Below are 22,883 nucleotides of genomic sequence, written 5' to 3'. Positions count from 1 at the left end.
TACCACTCCAGTCATTCATTTTCTAAGGGATGACAGAAAAAGCCAAATGCAGCACTCAGCAGCTCAATAGGAAATGAATGGAGCTTTACAGGCATGCGCACTGCGGCTGCACTCTAATAGAGAAAAAAAAGTGTCCCACTTTGCCTATTGATGTTGATCCCAAAGGTCAGACCTCCATGGATGTATAAGTTACGAGTATCACCTATCATGTGGAAAGCTGATAACTTATCCTCACTGGACAACCCCTTTAACAATCCATAGATTTCAGAAGTTAGCAGTAAATACTTTCAGGACTGACATGCCACGGCACGTGCACATATATGACTGTTCTGTACATTATTATTCTGCTCAATTAAAACCTGACTGTTTTCATATCATGTCTTTTTGTCCCTACAGTCATCCTTGTGGTGGTGTTTGGAATTTGTTGGGCGCCTTTCCACACTGAGCGACTGATGTGGAGCTTCATTCAAGATTGGTCAGATGAAATGCACCAGATGTACATCTTTGCCCATGTCATCTCCGGAGTCTTATTTTACCTCAGTTCGGCTGTTAACCCAGTCTTATATAATCTACTTTCCACGCGTTTCCGTGAGATGTTCAAGGAAGTCATGTGTCATGGCAGAAAGAAGAGATTAGGCTCTCGAAGATCATCCCCTAGTGTTACAAGGGTCACCACACGAAGCACAGTTTGTGAGCATGTCCCAGGAAATGGACTCCCTTTGTCTGAGGTTGACGAATTTGACGCATATGTGGAGTGTGAAAATGTGGTCAAAAATCAGTCATCTTTCTCATAAACCATTTCCTTGCAGTTTCTTCAGTGGTCAGTGGGTCTTCATACAGCTTTTACGCCAATGTCTATCCACAGCAAGTTCTTAGCCCAGTTGAGTTTTCAGAATTTCAAATATGAATTAAACTTTTTTTGGTCAGTTCAATACCCAGGTGATAAATGAGTCAAGAAAACAGCAGATTTCCTCAGGCCGAATAAATATTGTCAGTGTGGCAACTGCACTGAGCAAATAATCCTCCATAGTCCTCCGAGTATCACAAGACAACTTATTCCTGATTCTTGGTGTTATATATAGCAATAGGTGGAAAAGAGATGCGGAATTTACTACCTATTCTTTTAGCTGCGTTCCTCTCAGTCCTGCGCTCCTTCTCACTATAAGATGTCAGCACCAGTAGAAGAAGCCCGAGCTACACATTCCACAAGGAAAAGCCGGAGGAGTTACTGATCTGTTCACTGCAGTCTTTCAGGCAGACAATAATTTTCGAGGGGCCTATGCCCTATGACTAACTTACTATCATATGTAAATCAGGAGCACTCGGTGTGCGAGATAAATTCAATTTCCCTTTATTACGAACATGGCAGGTTTACCACTCACTAATGTTGCCATGTTCCTGTCTGGTCTGAGATAGTATTAATTAAACCTGCAATGAGTTCCATGTTGTAAATGGCACAGTGATCTGTAGGACTGCACAGAAGTGAATATAACAACTTGGCCTGTGTTCTTCCTTCATATTTAAACTTCAAGAAACATTCTCATCAAAATATTTACCCTCTTAATATATTGCAGTCATCATATTATACAACACTGTGTACTTACAATTGCTCATTTTGCCTTTCTACCCACATAATTCTCAATTCTTTTCTATTATGGCTATGACATCACGTGATTTAAAAGAGACTAGCTGAATCCTTCTAAGCTCTATGTAGGAACATGAAGCCTCTTTTCCCTGCATGAGTCATCACTCCAGGGAGAAGGAGCAGAGCACCTGGGTAAGCACTTGAAGAGGGGGATGTCTCATGCAGAGAAAACAGACTTCCTGTTTCTACATAGAGCAGAAAAACCAGAAGAATTAGCTGGACAGAAAGGCAAATGAGCAATCATAAGTACACAGTGCTATAAAATATGATAACTGCAATATATTAAGAGGATAAAAATTTTGAAGGGAGGAGTGCTTCTAATGTGATAATTTCATGTGATTGTTTATCACTGTACATGGAATTTTGTTGTAAATTTAGAACTACTAGTTGCTTATTTTTACATTGAATGTAAGGGATACAGCAATTAAAAACCCACAAAAAGGAAACAGTCACCAGTTTTTGGCATCTAACCTGAGCACAGCATATTGTAGAGACAGAAACCCTGATTCCAGTGATGTGTCAGTTACTTAGCTGATTGCTGTAGTTTTGATAAAGTTACTGTTTTAGCAGCCTCAGATTATCACTAGAACACTTGCAAACTTGCCTCTATAGCGTCTGCTGGCACCTCCACATGGTTCCTCTCCTCCCACCATGCTGGGACACCGACTTACTCACTGCCCCAACCGCAGCAGCCTCCCCTGAAGCTGTCTCCTCCTCTTTGCACGATGTACTGTGGACTGGCGGTGCACCTAGTACACATGTGCATGCCCTTCTGTGCTCTTAAAGGGTCAGCGCACGCACATAGTAAAATGCTCATAGCTGTCAACATTCCCTATCGTACAGTTTTAGTGTTGTTGTTCTGAGCAACTATATGTTGCCAGGTCTCCTATCCTTAGTCTGTTAAACTTTATCCCTTATCCTGTGTTCCTGTTAGCCTAGTATAGTTTCTCTGTGTTCCTGTGTTGGCTTCAGTGGCATCCTAATCCTGAAACCATGTCTGCAGAACCTATTCTCAATTTCCTGGTCCTACTACGACCAGCTCCCAAACAGTGTCCTGATATCTTTGATTGTGAACAAGAACCTATCTTCAACATTCAAGCTGTCCATACAGTCCGTTCATTTCTGCTAGTCAGTGACCACGGTCACGGCTCCCCGTGTCAGCGAACCCAACCTCTGGGATTGGGATCTGCAGTACCGGCGCCTGCCTGCACTCCAGTCTGTCTCCACCATCAGGAGCTCCAGTGAGCACCAGGTAGCCGTTTAGCTAGGCCACTCCAGCGTTGTGGCACAATAGGCCCACGAACCACGTGTGCCACCTGCGTGCGTGACATCATCCATATTCATGAGCTTTGTATAACCTCATCCCCACCACAGATTTGCAGCTTTTTTCCTATACATAGTGTACATAGAAAGCTGCCAATCAGTGGTGTGGGTGGGGTTTATGTAGCTCAGCATTCAGAGAACTGGTAGGTCTGCAGCAGATAAAACACTGATCATATCAAAACAGCCGCAAACAGCTCAGTAAAGCCCCCGTTACACACTGCGATATCGCTAGCAATATCGCTGTAAAGTCACCGATTTTGTGACGTTACAGCGATATTGCTAGCGATACCGCTGCATGTGATACTTACCTCCGACCGGCTCTCCCGCTGGTTATCGCTGATCGCGCGAGAAGCTCCTGGTCCATTCCTCGTCGTCCACTTCCTGCGGCTCTTCCTGCTGTGACGATGAGCGACGCGTGGAGCCGGGCGGGAGGACGCAGGATCGCCGCGTCTGACAGGTAAGTAGCGACCCCCGTCCCCAGCGATGTCGCTGGTGAGATCTGCCTATGTGGCAGCTCACTAGCGACCACCTAGCGATGTACCAGCGATCCTGACAGCGTCATATCGCTGGTCGGGATCGCTGGTGAGTCGCTAGGTGTAACGGTACCCTTAGTGATATATTGCTGGAATCAAGGTTTCTTCCCCTACATCATACTGCTCTCAGATTAAGTAAATCCAAAACCAGACTCATAATCAATTGCACCGGGTGTGTAAAACACCCTGTAACTGCACCAAAATACTCAACTGCCTAGATCATGGCAAACCAGAGAAACGCAGGAGTTTTAAATAAAAATACAAAATCTTTATTACCATGTACAAATAGTTAAAAACATTAACATATTAGAGAATGCATTACAATAGACACCAAAAAAGCCGAGAAATGTGACACCAAGCATTTGGTCAATAGTCAACAACTGTAATTACCATAATAGGTTTTCCCTATATAGTGATCCTCTATATAATCATAAATCACCCCACTAATGTCCAGGAAATAGCCCATAATCATTTACTGGGATCTGTATAACCATTTCCATGCCATCATGACCAATATCCCATGCAGTGCAGTATCATAGGACAAATCCTGAAATTGAGGGGAAGGAGAGGGAAATACTCACACCCAAAGGCTTGGCAGCCACGTCCCGGGACACCCCGACGCACGTTTCGCTACTCTCCATTTCGCTTTATCGAGGGGAAGTCCACAGCGTTGTGGCACCTGCGTGCATGACATCATCCATATTCATGAGCTTTGTATAACCTCATCCCCACCACAGATTTGCAGCTTTTTTCCTATACATAGTGTACATAGAAAGCTGCCAATCAGTGGTGTGGATGGGGTTTATGTAGCTCAGCATTCAGAGAACTGGTAGATCTGCAGCAGATAAAACACTGATCATATCAAAACTGCCGCAAACAGCTCAGTAAGTGATATATTGCTGGAATCAAGGTTTCTTCCCCTACATCATACTGCTCTCAGATGAAGTAGTAAAAACCTGGTGACTTAGTCCCTTTGAAGAAATAGTCCAGTCAAAAGTAAGAAGTCTCCTATCACACAGAAGTCTCCCTTAGGCCGGTTTCACATTTGCATATGGAGGAGCTGCGGAAGCTCCGCCCACTGACACACCTCCTCTGGTCAGCTCCACCTACGTCCGTATACTTCTGTTGGAATTTGATGCGGTCGCCGCATCGTCAAAACGACGCATGCGGAGGCATCCGCATACATCCGCATACATCCGCAGGACCTGCGTACCCAATGTTAAAGATAGGGTACGCAGGCCGCATGCAGAAGTATACAGACATAGGCGGAGCTGACTGGAGGAGGTGCAGCAGTGGGCGAAGCTTCATGGAGAGGAAGTCCGCAGCTCCTCCATATGCAAATGTGAAACTAGCCTTATCTGCACATTGTAAAATCCTTTGTTGCTTTCATGTTTGATATTACTGTAAGGTTACTACATTATTGCAGTTAGTAGGAGTTGTCATTACATCATATTTTCCTACTAGTGTCAGATTCCACTCCCTTACGTAATTGCCTTTAGCTCTACCATACAGAAAAAGGTATTTGGAAACGGTTCTCTTGGGAAAACACTAAAATAAGATATCATTACGAGCCGTGATAAAATTTCCAGGCGCTATGTTCAGTGACGTCATAGAGATACGATTATTGGAGCTATAGAAAAGTCCCAGTTTGGACATTAAACAATTGTGCATGAAACTCAGCGATGACAACGAGCTAATATGAAATGAGAATTATGACTGTCACTATTCCCCGCGGAGTAGAAGAAACACATGTAATGAACATGCTTGTATTTATTCTTCTGTGTCTGTGATGACATTGTGTACACAAGTGAGAATTGTTTCCAATGTGATCTTACAGTATGCTTTTAAACAACCACTAATTGCCATCTACAGTAGTAAGCTGCATTTTTCACATATCTGGTATCCCATAGAAAACATCCAAAATTCATGGAGCCAAATGGCTCACAATGGAACTTGAGTGCAAATTATGCCAGTTACCAGGGACCTTGTCAAGCTAGAGATTTACTGCAGGACATGGCATCTTTTCTCATAATTATTGGAGACACTTTTATCTGAGCACAATGACTTAAGAGTAGGTGATTTATAGCCAATTGCATTTTACTCTGGGTGTAATGTAAGGTGATAAATTAAAATACTCCACCTTTCTGTCAGACCACAGACTCTCAAAGAAATAATATTAAAATGTGTGTATTTCTGTGTAATGTATGTATATAATGTCAACATTAAGTCCTGTATTTGTACATATAAATATATAAAGGTGATTCTTTAATTCATGTTGAAAAAAAAACCCTACAGATTATTCAAATAAACATAGAACACTACAAACTACTTTCCAACGTTTATCCTTTTTCGTTCTTACAAATATTGCTTTTGGTAATTAAAGGGAAAGTAGTATTAACTCTCAAGTATATCTTTTGAAAGTTACTCATACTAAGTGGCTAGTAGTTCTGAACTGTCTCATCTTTTGCTATCCTCATGATTTAGCAATTTGCCCTCATGAAATGTATGGTCCAGATGTATGCAAAGAATATATATATATACATCTATATAGATACAGATACACTGTAGCACCATATATCTATCTATCTATCTATCTATCTATCTATCTATATATATATAATTTTGTAAGTTTGCCCACTGACTAAGACATGAACAGTGTATAATTTTAAGGGTAGGTTAATTTTAACATTGACAGATAGAATATCAAGAATATAATCTAGAAAATCACACTGTATAAATTATAGAAATTTATTTGCATTTTGCAGTGAGAAATACGTATTTGATCCCCTACCAACCATTAAGTGTTCTGGTTCCTACAGACCAAATAGACGCTCCTAATCAACTTGTTACCTGCATTCAAGACAGCAGTCTTACATAGTCACCTTTATAAAAGACTCCTGTCCACAGACTGAATTAATCAGTCAGACTCTAACCTCTACAACATGGGCAATACCAAAGAGCTTTATAAGAATGTCAGGGATAAGATCAGAGACCTGCACAAAGCTGGAATGGGCTACAAAATCATAAGTAAGATGCTGGGTGAGGAGACAACTGTTGGTGCAATAGTAAGAAAATGGAAGAAATACAAAATGACTATCAATCGACATTGATTAGGGGCACCATGCAAAATCTCACCTCATGGGGTATCCTTGATCATGAGGAAGGTGCAAAAATCAGCCTAAAACTACACTGGGGGTAGTTGTTAATGATCTCAAGGCAGCTTGGACCAGAGTCACCAAGAAAACCATTGGTAACACATTATGCCGTAATGGTTTAAAATCCTGCAGCGCCCGCAAGGTTCACATGCTCAAGAAGGCACATGTACAGGCCCATCTGAAGTTTGCCAATGAACACCTGGATGATTCTGTGAGTGATTGGGAGAAGGTGCTGTGGTCAGATGAGACAAAAATTGAGTTCTTTGGCATTAACTCAACTCACCGTGTTTGGAGGAAGAGAAATGCTGCCTATGACCCAAAGAACACCATCCCCACTGTCAAGAATGGATGTGGAAACATGTTTTGGGTGTGCTTCTCTGCTATGGGCACAGGACTACTTCACCACATCAATGGGAGAATGGATGGAGCCATGTACTCTAAAATCCTGAGTGACAACCTCCTTCTCTCCGCCAGGACATTAAAAATGGGTCGTGGCTGGCTCTTCCAGCAAGACAATGACCCAAAACATACAGCCAAGGCAACAAAGGAGTGGTTCAAAAAGAAGCACATTAAGGTCATGGAGTGGCCTAGTCAGTCTCCAGACCTTAATCCCGTAGAAAACTTGTGAAGGGAGTTGAAGCTTCGTGTTGCCAAGCGACAACCTCAAAATCTTAATGATTTAGAGATGACGTGCAAAGAGGAGAGGACCAAAATTCCTCCTGACATGTGTGCAAAACCCATCATCAACTACAAAAAACCTTTGACTGCTTTGCTTGCCAACAAGGGTTTTGCCACCAAGTATTAAGTCTTGTTTCGTCAGAGGGATCAAATACTTATTACTCACTGCAAAATGCAAACAAATTTATATAATTTATACAATGTGATTTTCTGGATTTTATTTTTGTCATTCTATCTCTCAATATTAAAATTAACCTACCCTTAAAATTATAGAGACTGTTCATGTCTTTGTCAGTGGGCAAATGTACAAATTCAGCAAGGGATTAAATAATTATTAAAATATGCACCAAATCTGCATCTGAGGTCACTGGCAGGTCACCTCCATTTTTTATGCGTTTTTTTTTACTGTACATGCGTTTTTGATGCATTTTTACTGCATGAGTTTTTGATGCGTTTTTTCATTGCATGCGTTTTTTTGTTACTTGAAAAAAAGTTAATTGAAAGTTGGCTTCTGGGAAGGAAAAAAAGTGATTTCCTGTTTGCAGATATATTGGGGTATGTTCCCACGGTCAGTAAATGCTGCTGGTTGGACGCTGCATGCATCCGCATCGTCAAACCTGCAGCGGTCAGATATTACAGCATAGTGGATGGGATTTCAAGACATCCTATGCCCACTATGTGTGTATCAGTGCCCGTGGCTCACCTGCAGAGACGGACATGTGGTACGTCTTTCCAGACCACAGCATGTCAATTTATGTAGTGGTGACGCTCAGTCTCCGCTGCGTAAATTACCCATACACTTTCATTAGATGCAGTAAAACCGCATTATGTTCCTAGTCACTTGCGTAGTAAGTGTGGCATCGAAAGATGCGCCAATTGTGGCACATTAACCGGCTCTTCCCACTTGCCCTGTTGCAGTGGCAAGTGGGGTAATATTTGTGGGGTTGATGTCACCTCAGACTCAGTCAGAATAAAAGTCCTTTATTTGAAATAATGAGTCCTTTAATAGATCTTAAGTAAACCATACTTACTGTGTTGCCTAATTCCACCAAAGCCCTCGCTCTCCTGTAAGAGAATTGAAATAAAAAAGCAACAATATACCATACCTGTCTGCCGAGAAGATATGCATTCTGTCAGACAACGAGTCCAGCTCTGCTACATCTGGATGCCTTTGGCTGAACGTTGGCATTATACCACCACTCAGCCTGACATTCAGACACAGCGGAGCTTGAAGCTGATCAATGGAGATGTCCCCTGCAGTTCTCGCGGTCAGCTGATCGTGAGAACTTGGCTAGTGACCGGAGATAGCTCCATCCCTGGCGGTCACATGCATGGCAGTTCTCGCGGTCAGCTCAGCTCATCACGAGAACTGCAGTGTACGTGAACTTCCAGCTGTGGCCCAAGGTACACCTTTATTTAAATTAGTACACATGCGTAGTAAGCTGTGTTCCCTCACTTAATACGAATGTGACTAGAAAGATAATGCTGTCTTACAGCATCTAATTAAATCCTATGTCTCCACAACTTAAGTAGACATGCTGTGGTCTGGAACGACTTTTCACATGTCCATTTACGCAGGAAAGCCGGAGGCGTCTCTGAACGCATAGTGGAGATGGGATTTCTTGAAATCCCATCCACTATGCTGTAACATCTGTAACAACGGATGTACGCAGCGTCCAACCCGCAGCGCTTACTGACCGTGGGAACATACCCTCACGGGTGAGAGCAGGTTCACACTGAGTACATGTGACAGAGTCGGGAGACTCCATGGAGAATGTTCTGCTGCCTGCAACATCCTCCCGCATGATCGTTTGGCTGTGGGTCAGTAACGGTGTGGGGAGGCATTTCTTTGGCAGCACAGTCCTATGTGTGCTAGCCAGAGGTACTCGGACTGCCTTTAGGTACTGGGCTCTCTAGTTGTAGATATTCATCTTCACTTTTCTTCTTCATCCAGCGCAGACCTCCATCACTTCTTCTAGCCAGGACTCGTCTCGGCAGAAAATAACACACAGCTATCCAGAGCACTGCTTCCAGAGCACATTTCCTAACTTCTGCACTATGCCAGATGAAAAGAAAAGCAACACAGTGTAGCCCTGCAAAGTAACAGGGTCCCCCCACCCCACTGAAAACTGTATTCTCAAAAATAAAATACATCACAGCAGTAATAACATCCATTAATTAGGCCATACAGTAATAATGTCCCAGATCCTGCCCCCTTCCTGAAATAACATCCGCAATCCTGGCCGCATGTGTCTCATTCCAGGCTCCATGTCTTTTCATCCTACCCTCATATGTTCTCCCATCCTAACCCCATATGTCTCTATTGTGCCCCTTTATGCTCTCCCATCCTGGCCTCGTGTCACCATCCTGCCCCCATATAATCTCCCATCCTGGCCCCATCTGATTTTCCATCATGCCCCCATCTGATCTCCCATCCTGCTCGCATATGTTCTCCTATCCTGTCCCCCTATGTTCTCCCATCCTGGTCCCATATGTCTCCATCCTGCTCCATATGATCTACCATCCTGCCCCCTTGTGTCTCCATCCTGCCCTCATATATTCTCTCATTGTGGTCCCGATATGTTTTCCCACACTAGCCATCTACAAGCTCTGGCAAAAATTAAGAGACCACTGCAAAATGTTTAGTTTGTCTGATTTTTCTCTTTATAGGTATATTTTTGAGTAAAATATAAATTGTTCTTTTAGTCTACAAACTTCTGACAACATGTCTCTGAATTTCCAAGCAATAAATGTTGTTGTTTTTTTCTGAAAAGGAGAAATGGTCAAAATTTTAAAAAAACAGTGCTTTCAGACCACAAATAATGCAAAGAAAACAAGTTCATAATCATTTAGAAACAACAATACTAATGTTTTAACTCAATAAGAGTTCTGAAATCAATATTTTGTGGAATAACCATGATTTTTAAAAACAGCTTTCGAGCGTCTTTTCATGCTTACCACCAGTTTTTCACACTGCTAATGGCGCAAAAATGTAAGCAGTTCTTCGTTGATGGCTTGTGACTATCCATCATCCTCTTGATTACATTCCAGAGGTTTTCAAAAGGGTTCAGGTCTGGAGAATGGGCTGCCCATGACAGAGTTTGGATGTGGTGGTCTCTTAATTTTTGCCTGAGCTGTATGTTCTCCCATACTGGCCCCTTGTGTCTCCATCCTGCCCCTATATATTTTCCCATCCTGGCCCCATATGTCTCTATCCTGCCACGCAAATTCTCCTATCCTTGCCGCATGTATCTCCATCTTGCCCCATATGTTCTCCCATCCTAGCCCCATATGTCTCCATCCTGCCACATATGATCTACCATCCTGCCTCTATATGATCTCCCATCTGGCCCCATATGTCTCCATCCTGCCCCCATATGTTCTCCCATTCTGCCTCATATATCCTCCCATCCTGACCCCATGTGTCTCCGTCTTGTTCCCATATATCCTCCAATCTTTGCCCCATATGATCTCCCATCCTGTCCCCATATGTTCTCCCATCCTGACCCCATGTGTCTACATTATGCCCCCATATGTTCTACCATCCTGGCCTCATATATCCGCCCATTCTGGAACCATATGTTTTTCCATCCTGGTCCCATGTGTCTTTATCCTGCCATCATATGTTCTCCCATCCTGTCCCCATATGTTCTTACATACTTACCCATGCGTTCTCCCACCTTGGCTTCATGTGTCTCCATATTGCACCAATATGATCTCCGATTGTTGCCCCATGTTTCTTCATCCTGCCCTCATAGGTCCTCCTGTCCTGGCACATATGCGCTCCCATCCTGGCCCCATATAGTGACCAGTACAAAAAAAAAATTCTCCTTTTATGGCCGTGGTCCAGCGGCTCCCATTTTCTTATCCATTTGAGCCACAGACGTGCTGGCGCATGGCAGTGACATCTATGCTGGCGACATGCACGCCGACATCGGCCTCTAATTGTCTTGCTGCTGTTAACTACTGGCTCTCTGCACATGCGCCACCGTTGGGTGTAACAGTTTTCTTGGAGCCACACCTTGGCTGCAACATGTAAGACAGCAAAAATACATTTAAGGAAAGTAATGAGTCATATAAAAGGATCGTGCTGGTGAGCATACAGTGTATGTAGTTGGATGCTGCCATCTAGTGTCCATAGACAATAGTAATTGTAACTGAAATAGACTTAGGAATCGCAGAGAGGAGGACTGCAGGACTGCATATATGGGAGGATGAATGAAGCCAGTTACACAGGGACCTGTGATCTGCTGTGACGCAGAAAGAAAATATAAAAGTCACAGGGGCCAGGCCAAGTGGTCAGTTATTGCCCAGATTTGTATCAAGTTACAAGTGGAGCAAGGCCTACACTAGCTTACAGCCAAACCTTAGGGAAGTGTGACTAGTAATGCAAGGTTGCTATTATTATTTTACTCATTTATATAACGCCATTAATTCCAGAGCGCTTTACCGACATTATTGGCACTGTCCCCAATGGGAATCACAATCAAAATTCCCTATCAGTATGTCTTTGGAATGTGGGAGGAAACCCATGCAAACACAGGGAGAACATGCAAACTGCCTGCAGATGTTGTCCTTGGTGGGATTTGAACCTAGGACCCCAGCGCTGCAAGGCTGCAGTGCTAATCACTGAGCCACCGTGCCGCCCTCATTATTGGTAGACAACCAGATGAGGTGTGCAGAGTCTTTCTGAAAAATGAAGAAATTCTGGTTGGCCAGTTTATCTGACCCCTCCGATCGAGTGAGCAGTAGGCACGGAGGCCTGATCAATGGTACGAAACCCCCAAGAGAGGGAACAACAGGCAAGGAGACCTTATCAATGTTATGGAACTCTCTAGTCGAGTGAACAGCAGATACAGAGACCTGATGTCACGTGTACCTGCCCTGTGTGACACGACCTGCAGGTCGGTAACTGAAACAAGACAAAAGGGGAACACCGGGGAAACAGTTACAATGGTGGGCCCTGCAATAGGGAATGGGGACGTGGAGACCTCCTGCACTCCCCTGAGGCAGTGTCCCTGAACACTCCTAATGTTCCCTATACAGGCTCTTCACCTGTCGCCGACCAGGATACCTGAATCCCTCACTAGCCCTGCACCTATCCCATACTGGGGAACTAGTTAGTGCGGACACTGGTCCCTCCGCTGCACTAATACACACGAAGGAAAATACACCAAACAGGGGAAAACAGCAAAACACTTAACTTTCTCTTCTGCAGTCACCGGGCAGCAGAGTTCATCACCGGATTAGCTTTCAGCAGTGGCTCGACACCTCAGAGCCAGCTGTTACCTTCACATTTCTCTCTGCTGCAGTCACCGGGCAGCAGAGTTCATCACCGAATTAGCTTTCAGCAGTGGCTCAACACCTCAGAGCCAGCTGCTACCTTCACTATCTTTCTCTGCAGCAAACACCGGGCAGCAGAGTGCAGAACCAGATCAGCTTTCAGCAGTGGCTAAACACCTCAGATCCAGATGCTCAGTTCACCGTGGTTGGAATCCACCAAGGACCTGCTATAACCCACCCCAGCTGATACACCAGGTGACCTTATATAGCAAAGGAGGAGTGGTCACCATCAGCAGAGAAACCAAAGACATGTAATAACCCCAGTGACCACCAGGGCAAAAGGTAAAGCAAAGAAAACTATCAGACATGTAATAACACTTGTGGCCACCGGGGGCAAAAAACCTTATTAAGGCTCCAAAGGCTTGAAAGGAAAAAAATAAAAGGATTTAAATGAGGGAATCCCGAATCTGACCCAGATCCAAGAATTGGACTGTGACAGTACCCCTCTCTCAAAGAGGGGCCTCCGGGCCCTTAACACCGTACTACACTGGAGACCACCTACAGTGAGGACGCCCTATTCCACCAGAGTTCACTTCAGCAATCATCTGACACTCCAGGTCATGCCAAGAGAGGGCAGATGGAGGTGACGACATATACTCCAGAGGTACCACAAATCTCCAGTGCGCCGACTTGGGGAATGAGCTAGGCCTGGGTATAACAAAGGGTAACTCCAGATGATAACTCGCTGGCCCGAACATGGCAGACACTCATACAAACACGTACACACCCAGGTCCGGACCTGAGCATTTATTGTCATTCACTCTCTTGCTACTAGATGGTGAACTCCTCACAGAACCAATAACAGAGGCGTCCCCCAAGTCGTAGCACTCACACCCCCACAAGGCTCAGAGGTAACCACTCCTCTCTGGCCCCCCCTCCTAAGAGGACTCCGACTCTGAGGGACAACTTGTGGTGAGGGTTGCGACTTGCCCCTTCTCCCTGGCAGCACCCCTGCTGCCACTACTGCAGGAGAAGGGTACGGGAATATGGAGGAAATATACACTCCCTGCTCGTCTTCCTCCACACGACCAGGAGGGGGTAGCTTCTTCGAAGGTATAGAAGCTTCGGCGTGAGCCCTGTGGACTAAATGATCAGTCTGCTCACTACAGGGACGTGCCCCCTCACCACGGGGAACATCAGGCAGCACCTCCGGGACACCAACTCCTTCCACCTGCCTGGGTGCGTCCGCGTGTATGAGCAAGTCCTGCTCCTTAGCAGGGACTACAGGGGGCATATTTGCCAGAGCTGCAATTGGGGAGGGAAAGATGAAGGAAATACAGTCTCCCTGCTCGTCTTCCCCCACATGACCAAGGGAAGGCGGCTTCTTCGGTAGTATAGAAGTTTTGGCGTGAGCCCCGCGGACCAAATTATCAGTCTGCTCACAACAGTGACATGCCCCCTCACCACGGGGAACATCAGGCAGCACCTCGGGGACACCAACTCTGCCCACCTGCCTGGGTGCGTCTGCGTGTATGAGCAAGTCCTGCTGCCTAGCAGGGACTACAGGGAGCATATTAGCCAAAGCCACACATTGGGGTTCTGGTTGAGCCAGAAGGGAGGCCCCAGACCTCTACAACTGCTGCTGCTGCTCCAACACACCATGCAGCTCCTCATTCTCCTCAGTGAGGACCAGAAGTAATTGATCACAGGTCTGTACTTGGCCCATGGCTCACCAGGGAAAATGAGTGGTTGGTTATAAACTGTCATGTGTACCTGTCCTGTGTGACATGACCCGCAGGTCGGTAACTGAAGCAACAAGACAAAAGGGGAAAACCGGGGAAATAGTTACAATGGTGGGCCCTGCAATAGGGAGTGGGGACGTGGAGACCTCCTGCACTCCCCTGAGGCAGTGTCCCTGAACACTCCTAATGTTCCCTATACAGGCTCTTCACCTGTCGCCGACCAGGATGCCTGAATCCTTCACTAGCCCTGCACCTATCCCTTACTAGGGAATTGGTTAGTGCAGACACTGGTCCCACTGCTGCACTAATACACACAAAGGAAAATACACCAAACGGGGGAAAACAAAACACTTATCTTTCTCTGCTGCAATTACCGGGCAGCAGAGTCCATCACCGGATTAGCTATCAGCAGTGGCTCGACACCTCAGAGCCAGCTGCTACCTTCACATCTTTCTCTGCTGCAGTCACCGGGCAGCAGAGTTCATCACCGAATTAGCTTTCAGCAGTGGCTCGACACCTCAGATCCAGCTGCTACCTTCATCATCTTTCTCTGTGGCAAACACCGGGCAGCAGACTTCAGCACAAGATCAGCTTTCAGCAGTGGCTAAACACCTCAGAGCCAGCTAATCAGTTCACCGTGGTTGGAATCCACCAAAGACCTGCTATAACCAACCCCAGCTGATACACCAGATGACCTTATATAGCAAAGGAGGAGTGGTCACCATCAGCAGAGAAACCAAAGACATGTAATAACCCCAGTGACCACCGGGGCAAAAGGTAAAGCAAAGAAAACTATCAGACATGTAATAACACCTGTGGCCACTGGGGGCAAAAAAAACCATATTAAGGCCCCAAAGGCTTGAAAGGAAAGAAAAAACGATTTAAATGAGGGAATCCCGAATCTGACACAGATCCAAGAATTGGACTGTGACACCTGATAAACTTCTGCATGATGTGTATGTATATATGTGCAATTAGGTTATAGCATTTATTAGTGGAATATGTTTCTATTGCTGTACCTTCTAGATTTTTTTCTACTTAGTGAATTGATTTTTAGGTGACAATCTACATCCTCAATGCATCTAGGTGTGGTTTACCTCCCTTATTTTTAGGGCCCACCCATCACTTTGGCATTTTGTATGCATTTTATTTCACATTTCGGTGATATATGTTAGTAGTTTCTTAATTGACGGATTAAAGCTTATGTTTTATTTTTTCACCTATTGCTTTATATTATGTTTAATTATTTTGGGTGAGATTCTAATTGTCAATTTTCAACAGAAATTGTCTCATGCTTTATTGAATCAATATATTTTGTTTAAAGAGATACAGTTGTGGCCAAAAGTATTGACACCCCTGCAATTCTGTCAGATAATACTCAGTTTCTTCCTGAAAATGATTGCAAACACAAATTCTTTGGTATTATTAGCTTCATTTGATTTGTCTTAAATGAAAAAACACAAAAGAGAATGAAGCAAAAAGCAAAACATTGATCATTTCACACAAAACTCCAAAAATGGGCCAGACAAAAGTATTGGCACCCTCAGCCTAATACTTGGTTGCACAACCTTTAGCCAAAATAACTGCGACCATCCGCTTCCGGTAACCATCAATGAGTTTCTTACAATGCTCTGCTGGAGTTTTAGACCATTCTTCTTTGGCAAACTAGAATCATAGAATCATAGAATCGTAGAGTTGGAAGGGACCTCCTGGGCTATCTGGTCCAACCCCCTGCTCAAAGCAGGATTCGCTAAATCATCCCAGTCAGATGTCTGTCCAGCCTCTGTTTGAAGACTTCCATTGAAGGAGAACTCACCACTTCTCGTGGCAGCCTGTTCCACTCATTGATCACTCTAACTGTCAAAAAGTTTTTTCTAATATCTAATCTGTGTCTCCTCCCATTCAGTTTCATCCCATTGCTTCTAGTCTTTCCTTGTGCAAATGAGAATAAAGTTGATCCTTCTACAATGTGACAGCCCTTTAGATATTTGTAGATAGCTATTAAGTCTCCTCTCAGTCTTCTCTTTTGCAAACTAAACAATCCCAAATCCTGCAACCTTTCCTCATAAGACAGGGTTTGCAGACTGGTCACCATTCTGGTTGCTCTTTTCTGAACTTGCTCCAGTTTGTTGATGTCTTTTTTAAAATGCGGTGCCTAAAACTGGACACAATATTTCAGATGAGGTCTGACCAAAGAGGAGTAGAGGGAAATAATGACTTCACGTGATCTAGACTGTATGCTTCTGTTAATACATCCTAGAATTGCATTTGCCTTTTTTGCTGCTGCATCACACTGTTGACTCATAGTCAGTCTGTGATCTATTAGTATACCCAAGTCTTTTTCACATGTGCTGTTGCTTAGGCCTATTCCTTCCATTCTGTATATGCTTTTTTCATTTTTATTGCCCAGATGTAGTACTTTGCATTTTTCCCTGTTAAAAACCATTTTGTTAGTTGCTGCCCACTTCTCCAGTTTATTTATATCTTTTTGAATCCTCTCTCTCTCTTCTCTAGTATTAGCTATCCCTCCTAGCTTTGTGTCATCAGCAAATTTAATCAGTTTACCCTCAATTCCTTCATCTAAATCGTTGATAAAGATGTTGAACAATACAGGGCCCAGGACAGAGCCCTGTGGTACCCCGCTTGAGACATTCTTCCAACTGGATGTGCAGCCATTTACGACCACTCTTTGGGTCCGATCACTAAGCCAGTTATGAATCCACCTAACAGTTGCCTTGTCCATTCCATACTTAGTCATTTTTTCAATAAGGATTGTATGAGATACTTTGTCAAATGCTTTGCTGAAGTCAAGATATACTATATCTACAGCATTTCCTTGATCCACCCAATCAGTGATTCCGTCATAGAAGGAAATTAAGTTAGGAAACTGCTCCAGATCCCTGATATTTGAAGGGTGCCTTCTCCTAACTGCCATTTTTAGATCTCTCCACAGGTGTTCTATGGGATTCAGGTCTGGACTCACTGCTGACCACCTTAGAAGTCTCCAGTGCTTTCTCTCAAACCATTTTCTAGTGCTTTTTGAAGTGTGTTTTGGGTCATTGTCCTGCTGGAAGACCCATGACTAGAGTTGAGCGATACCGTCCGATACTTCAAAGTATCGTATCGGATGGTATCGGCCGATCTTTAAAAAAAGTATCGGTATCGCCGATTCCGATACCGGAAGTCCCATTCAAGTCTATGGGACTTCCGGTATCGGAATAAGAAAAACCCTTTCCTGCCCTTGTACAGCCTCTCTGGGGTCTGTACGGGCCTTTCGGGGGGCTGTGCCGGCCTGCCAGGGGGTCTGTGCAGGCTCCGGTGGTCTGTGCCGGCCTGCCGGTGGTCTGTGCAGGCTCCGGGGGGCTGTGCCGGCCTGCCGGGGGGCTGTGCCGGCCTGCCGGGGGGCTGTGCAGGCTCCGGGGGGCTGTGCCGGCCTGCCGGGGGGCTGTGCCGGCCTGCCGGTGGTCTGTGCAGGCTCCGGGGGTCTGTGCAGGCTCCGGGGGTCTGTGCAGGCATCGTCCGATGGGACTACAAGTCCCATCGGGCGATGCCTGCTACCATGACAGTGATTGACACATTAGCCAATGATGGGACAGTAGTAGTCCCATCATCCGGCTAATGTGTTAAATGTAAAAAAAAAAAAAAATAAAAAAAAAAATAAATTACATGCTACATACATACAACATGCATACTACATACATGCTACATTCATACTACATACTACATACATGCTACATACATACTACATATATACTACATGCATGCTACATACATACTGCATGCTACATACATACCACATACATACTACATACATACTACATGCTACATACATACCACATACATGCTACATATATACTACATGCATGCTACATACATACTACATATATACTACATGCATGCTACATACATACTGCATGCTACATGCATGCTACATACATACTACATATATACTACATGCATGCTACATACATACTGCATGCTACATACATACCACATACATACTACATACATACTACATGCTACATACATACCACATACATGCTACATACATACCACATATATACTACATACATGCTACATACATACTACATGCATGCTACATACATACTGCATGCTACATACATACCACATACATACTACATACATACTACATGCTACATACATACCACATACATGCTACATATATACCACATATATACTACATACATACTACATATATACTACATGCATGCTACATACATACTGCATGCTACATGCATGCTACATACATACTACATACATACTACATGCTACATACATACCACATATATACTACATACATACAATACATTCATACAATACATACATAGACATACAGTACATATAACATAGAGTAACATACTTACCAATACTTGTCACATTGTTCCCCGAAGCCATTGTCGTCTACGGAATAAATATTAACATAACAAACCACAAAAATACTCACCCACGATCCGAAGCAGTCCACGAGTGTGTCCCACGACGATCTTGGGTAGAGAACGGCAGCATCAGCTGTTGCTGCCGTTCTCTACGGGCTGCAGGAATCCAATGACGGAAGGTAGGTATCCTTCCGCACTGTATTCCTCCGCCACTTAAAAAAAAAAAGTCCCTAGTCTCACTTTATGCCATTGCTGTGTGGGAAATTCCCACGCAGCAATGGCATAAAGTGAGACTAGGGACTTTTTTTTTTTAAGTGGCGGAGGAATACAGTGCGGAAGGATACCTACCTTCCGTCATTGGATTCCTGCAGCCCGTAGAGAACGGCAGCATCATCTGATGCTGCCGTTCTCTACCCAAGATCGTCGTGGGACACACTCGTGGACTGCTTCGGATCGTGGGTGAGTATTTTTGTGGTTTGTTATGTTAATATTTATTCCGTAGACGACAATGGCTTCGGGGAACAATGTGACAAGTATTGGTAAGTATGTTACTCTATGTTATATGTACTGTATGTCTATGTATGTATTGTATGAATGTATTGTATGTATGTAGTATATATGTGGTATGTATGTAGCATGTAGTATGTATGTAGTATGTATGTAGCATGCATGTAGCATGCAGTATGTATGTAGCATGCATGTAGTATATATGTAGTATGTATGTAGCATGTAGCATGTATGTAGTATGTATGTGGTATGTATGTAGCATGTAGTATGTATGTAGCATGCATGTAGTATATATGTAGTATGTATGTAGCATGTAGCATGTATGTAGTATGTATGTGGTATGTATGTAGTATGTATGTAGCATGCATGTAGTATATATGTAGTATGTATGTAGTATGTATGTAGTATGTATGTAGCATGCAGTATGTATGTAGTATGTATGTAGTATATATGTAGTATGTATGTAGCATGCATGTAGTATATATGTAGTATGTATGTAGTATATATGTAGTATGTATGTAGCATGCAGTATGTATGTAGTATGTATGTAGTATATATGTAGTATGTATGTAGCATGCATGTAGTATATATGTAGTATGTATGTAGTATGTATGTAGTATGTATGTAGCATGCAGTATGTATGTAGTATGTATGTAGTATATATGTAGTATGTATGTAGCATGCATGTAGTATATATGTAGTATGTATGTAGTATATATGTAGTATGTATGTAGCATGTAGTATGTATGTAGCATGCATGTAGTATGTATGTAGTATTTTTTTTTTTTTTTTAACATTTAACACATTAGCCGGATGATGGGACTACTACTGTCCCATCATTGGCTAATGTGTCAATCACTGTCATGGTAGCAGGCATCGCCAGATGGGACTTGTAGTCCCATCGGACGATGCTTGCACAGACCCCCGGACATCAGCACAGCCCCCCGGCAGGCCGGCACAGCCCCCCGGCAGGCCGGTACAGACCCCCACAGGGTGCACAGACCACCGGCAGGCCGGCACAGCCCCCCGGCAGGCCGGTACAGACCCCGGGCAGTCCACACAGCCCCCCGGCAGGCCGGCACAGCCCCCCGGCAGGCCGGCAGAGACCCCCGGAAGACCCGAAATGACGGCGCATCATGATGCGCACACACCGCGCATCATGATGACGTCAGGCCGTCAATCAACTGAACTTCCGATTCCGATGCCGAATTCCGATATTGAAAAAATATCGGAAGTCGGTATCGGAATTCCGATACAGCAAGTATCGGCCGATACCCGATACTTGCGGTATCGGAATGCTCAACACTACCCATGACCTCTGAGGGAGACCCAGCTTTCTCACACTGGGCCCTACATTATGCTGCAAAATTTGTTGGTAATCTTCAGACTTCATATGCCATGCACACGGTCAAGCAGTCCAGTGCCAGAGGCAGAAAAGCAACCCCAAAACATCAGGGAACCTTCGCCATGTTTGACTGTAGGGACCGTGTTCTTTTCTTTGAATGACTTTTTTCTCCTGTAAACTCTATGTTGATACCTTTGCCCAAAAAGCTCTACTTTTGTCTCATCTGACCAGAGAACATTGTTCCAAAACGTTTTAGGCTTTTTCAGGTAAGTTTTGGCAAACTCCAGCCTGGCTTTTTTATGTCTCGGGGTAAGAAGTGGGGTCTTCCTAGGTCTCCTACCATATAGTCCCTTTTCATTCAGACGCCGACGGATAGTACGGGTTGACACTGTTGTACCCTCGGACTGCAGGGCAGCAGGAACTTGTTTGGATGTTAGTCGAGGTTCTTTATCCAACATCCGCACAATCTTGCGTTGAAATCTCTTGTCAATTTTTCTTTTCCGTCCACATCTAGGGAGGTTAGCCACAGTGCCATGGGCTTTAAACTTCTTGATGACACTGTGCACGGTAGACACAGGAACATTCAGGAAAAAATAAAAGGATTTAAATGAGGGAATCCCGAATCTGACCCAGATCCAAGAATTGGACTGTGACAGTACCCCTCTCTCAAAGAGGGGCCTCCGGGCCCTCAACACCGTACTACACTGGAGACCACCTACAGTGAGGACGCCCTATTCCACCAGAGTTCACTTCAGCAATCATCTGACACTCCAGGTCATGCCAAGAGAGGGCAGATGGAGGTGACGACATATACTCCAGAGGTACCACAAATCTCCAGTGCGCCGACTTGGGGAATGAGCTAGGCCTGGGTATAACAAAGGGTAACTCCAGATGATAACTCGCTGGCCCGAACATGGCAGACACTCATACAAACACGTACACACCCAGGTCCGGACCTGAGCATTTATTGTCATTCACTCTCTTGCTACTAGATGGTGAACTCCTCACAGAACCAATAACAGAGGCGTCCCCCATGTCGTAGCACTCACACCTCCACAAGGCTCAGAGGTAACCACTCCTCTCTGGCCCCCCCTCCTAAGAGGACTCCGACTCTGAGGGACAACTTGTGGTGAGGGTTGCGACTTGCCCCTTCTCCCTGGCAGCACCCCTGCTGCCACTACTGCAGGAGAAGGGTACGGGAATATGGAGGAAATATACACTCCCTGCTCGTCTTCCTCCACACGACCAGGAGGGGGTAGCTTCTTCGAAGGTATAGAAGCTTCGGCGTGAGCCCTGTGGACTAAATGATCAGTCTGCTCACTACAGGGACGTGCCCCCTCACCACGGGGAACATCAGGCAGCACCTCCGGGACACCAACTCCTTCCACCTGCCTGGGTGCGTCCGCGTGTATGAGCAAGTCCTGCTCCTTAGCAGGGACTACAGGGGGCATATTTGCCAGAGCTGCAATTGGGGAGGGAAAGATGAAGGAAATACAGTCTCCCTGCTCGTCTTCCCCCACATGACCAAGGGAAGGCGGCTTCTTCGGTAGTATAGAAGTTTTGGCGTGAGCCCCGCGGACCAAATTATCAGTCTGCTCACAACAGTGACATGCCCCCTCACCACGGGGAACATCAGGCAGCACCTCGGGGACACCAACTCTGCCCACCTGCCTGGGTGCGTCTGCGTGTATGAGCAAGTCCTGCTGCCTAGCAGGGACTACAGGGAGCATATTAGCCAAAGCCACACATTGGGGTTCTGGTTGAGCCAGAGGGGAGGCCCCAGACCTCTACAACTGCTGCTGCTGCTCCAACACACCATGCAGCTCCTCATTCTCCTCAGTGAGGACCAGAAGTAATTGATCACAGGTCTGTACTTGGCCCATGGCTCACCAGGGAAAATGAGTGGTTGGTTATAAACTGTCATGTGTACCTGTCCTGTGTGACATGACCCGCAGGTCGGTAACTGAAGCAACAAGACAAAAGGGGAAAACCGGGGAAATAGTTACAATGGTGGGCCCTGCAATAGGGAGTGGGGACGTGGAGACCTCCTGCACTCCCCTGAGGCAGTGTCCCTGAACACTCCTAATGTTCCCTATACAGGCTCTTCACCTGTCGCCGACCAGGATACCTGAATCCTTCACTAGCCCTGCACCTATCCCTTACTAGGGAATTGGTTAGTGCAGACACTGGTCCCACTGCTGCACTAATACACACAAAGGAAAATACACCAAACGGGGGAAAACAAAACACTTATCTTTCTCTGCTGCAATTACCG

The 22,883-nt window shown here is 44.9% G+C and overlaps 1 protein-coding gene across 2 annotated transcripts in view; it reads left to right on the top strand.

The window, feature by feature from the left end:
• The window catches only part of NMUR1 (neuromedin U receptor 1), a 245,406-nt gene extending 239,577 nt beyond the window's left edge, over positions 1 to 5,829 (top strand). For both annotated transcript variants that reach the window (XM_073589317.1, XM_073589318.1), the window contains exon 3: positions 397 to 5,829. In XM_073589317.1, coding sequence (XP_073445418.1) covers positions 397 to 794 — 398 coding nt within the window. In that variant the 3' untranslated portion in view covers positions 795 to 5,829. The remainder of the gene's footprint in view (positions 1 to 396) is intronic.
• The last annotated feature ends 17,054 nt before the right edge of the window (positions 5,830 to 22,883 follow it).

This window comes from Dendrobates tinctorius, unplaced genomic scaffold (genome assembly GCF_039654945.1).
Source record: "Dendrobates tinctorius isolate UK_male_01 unplaced genomic scaffold, ASM3965494v1 ptg000107l, whole genome shotgun sequence".
Lineage (NCBI taxonomy): Eukaryota > Metazoa > Chordata > Amphibia > Anura > Dendrobatidae > Dendrobates > Dendrobates tinctorius.
This window is presented reverse-complemented; position numbering and strand designations above follow the sequence as displayed.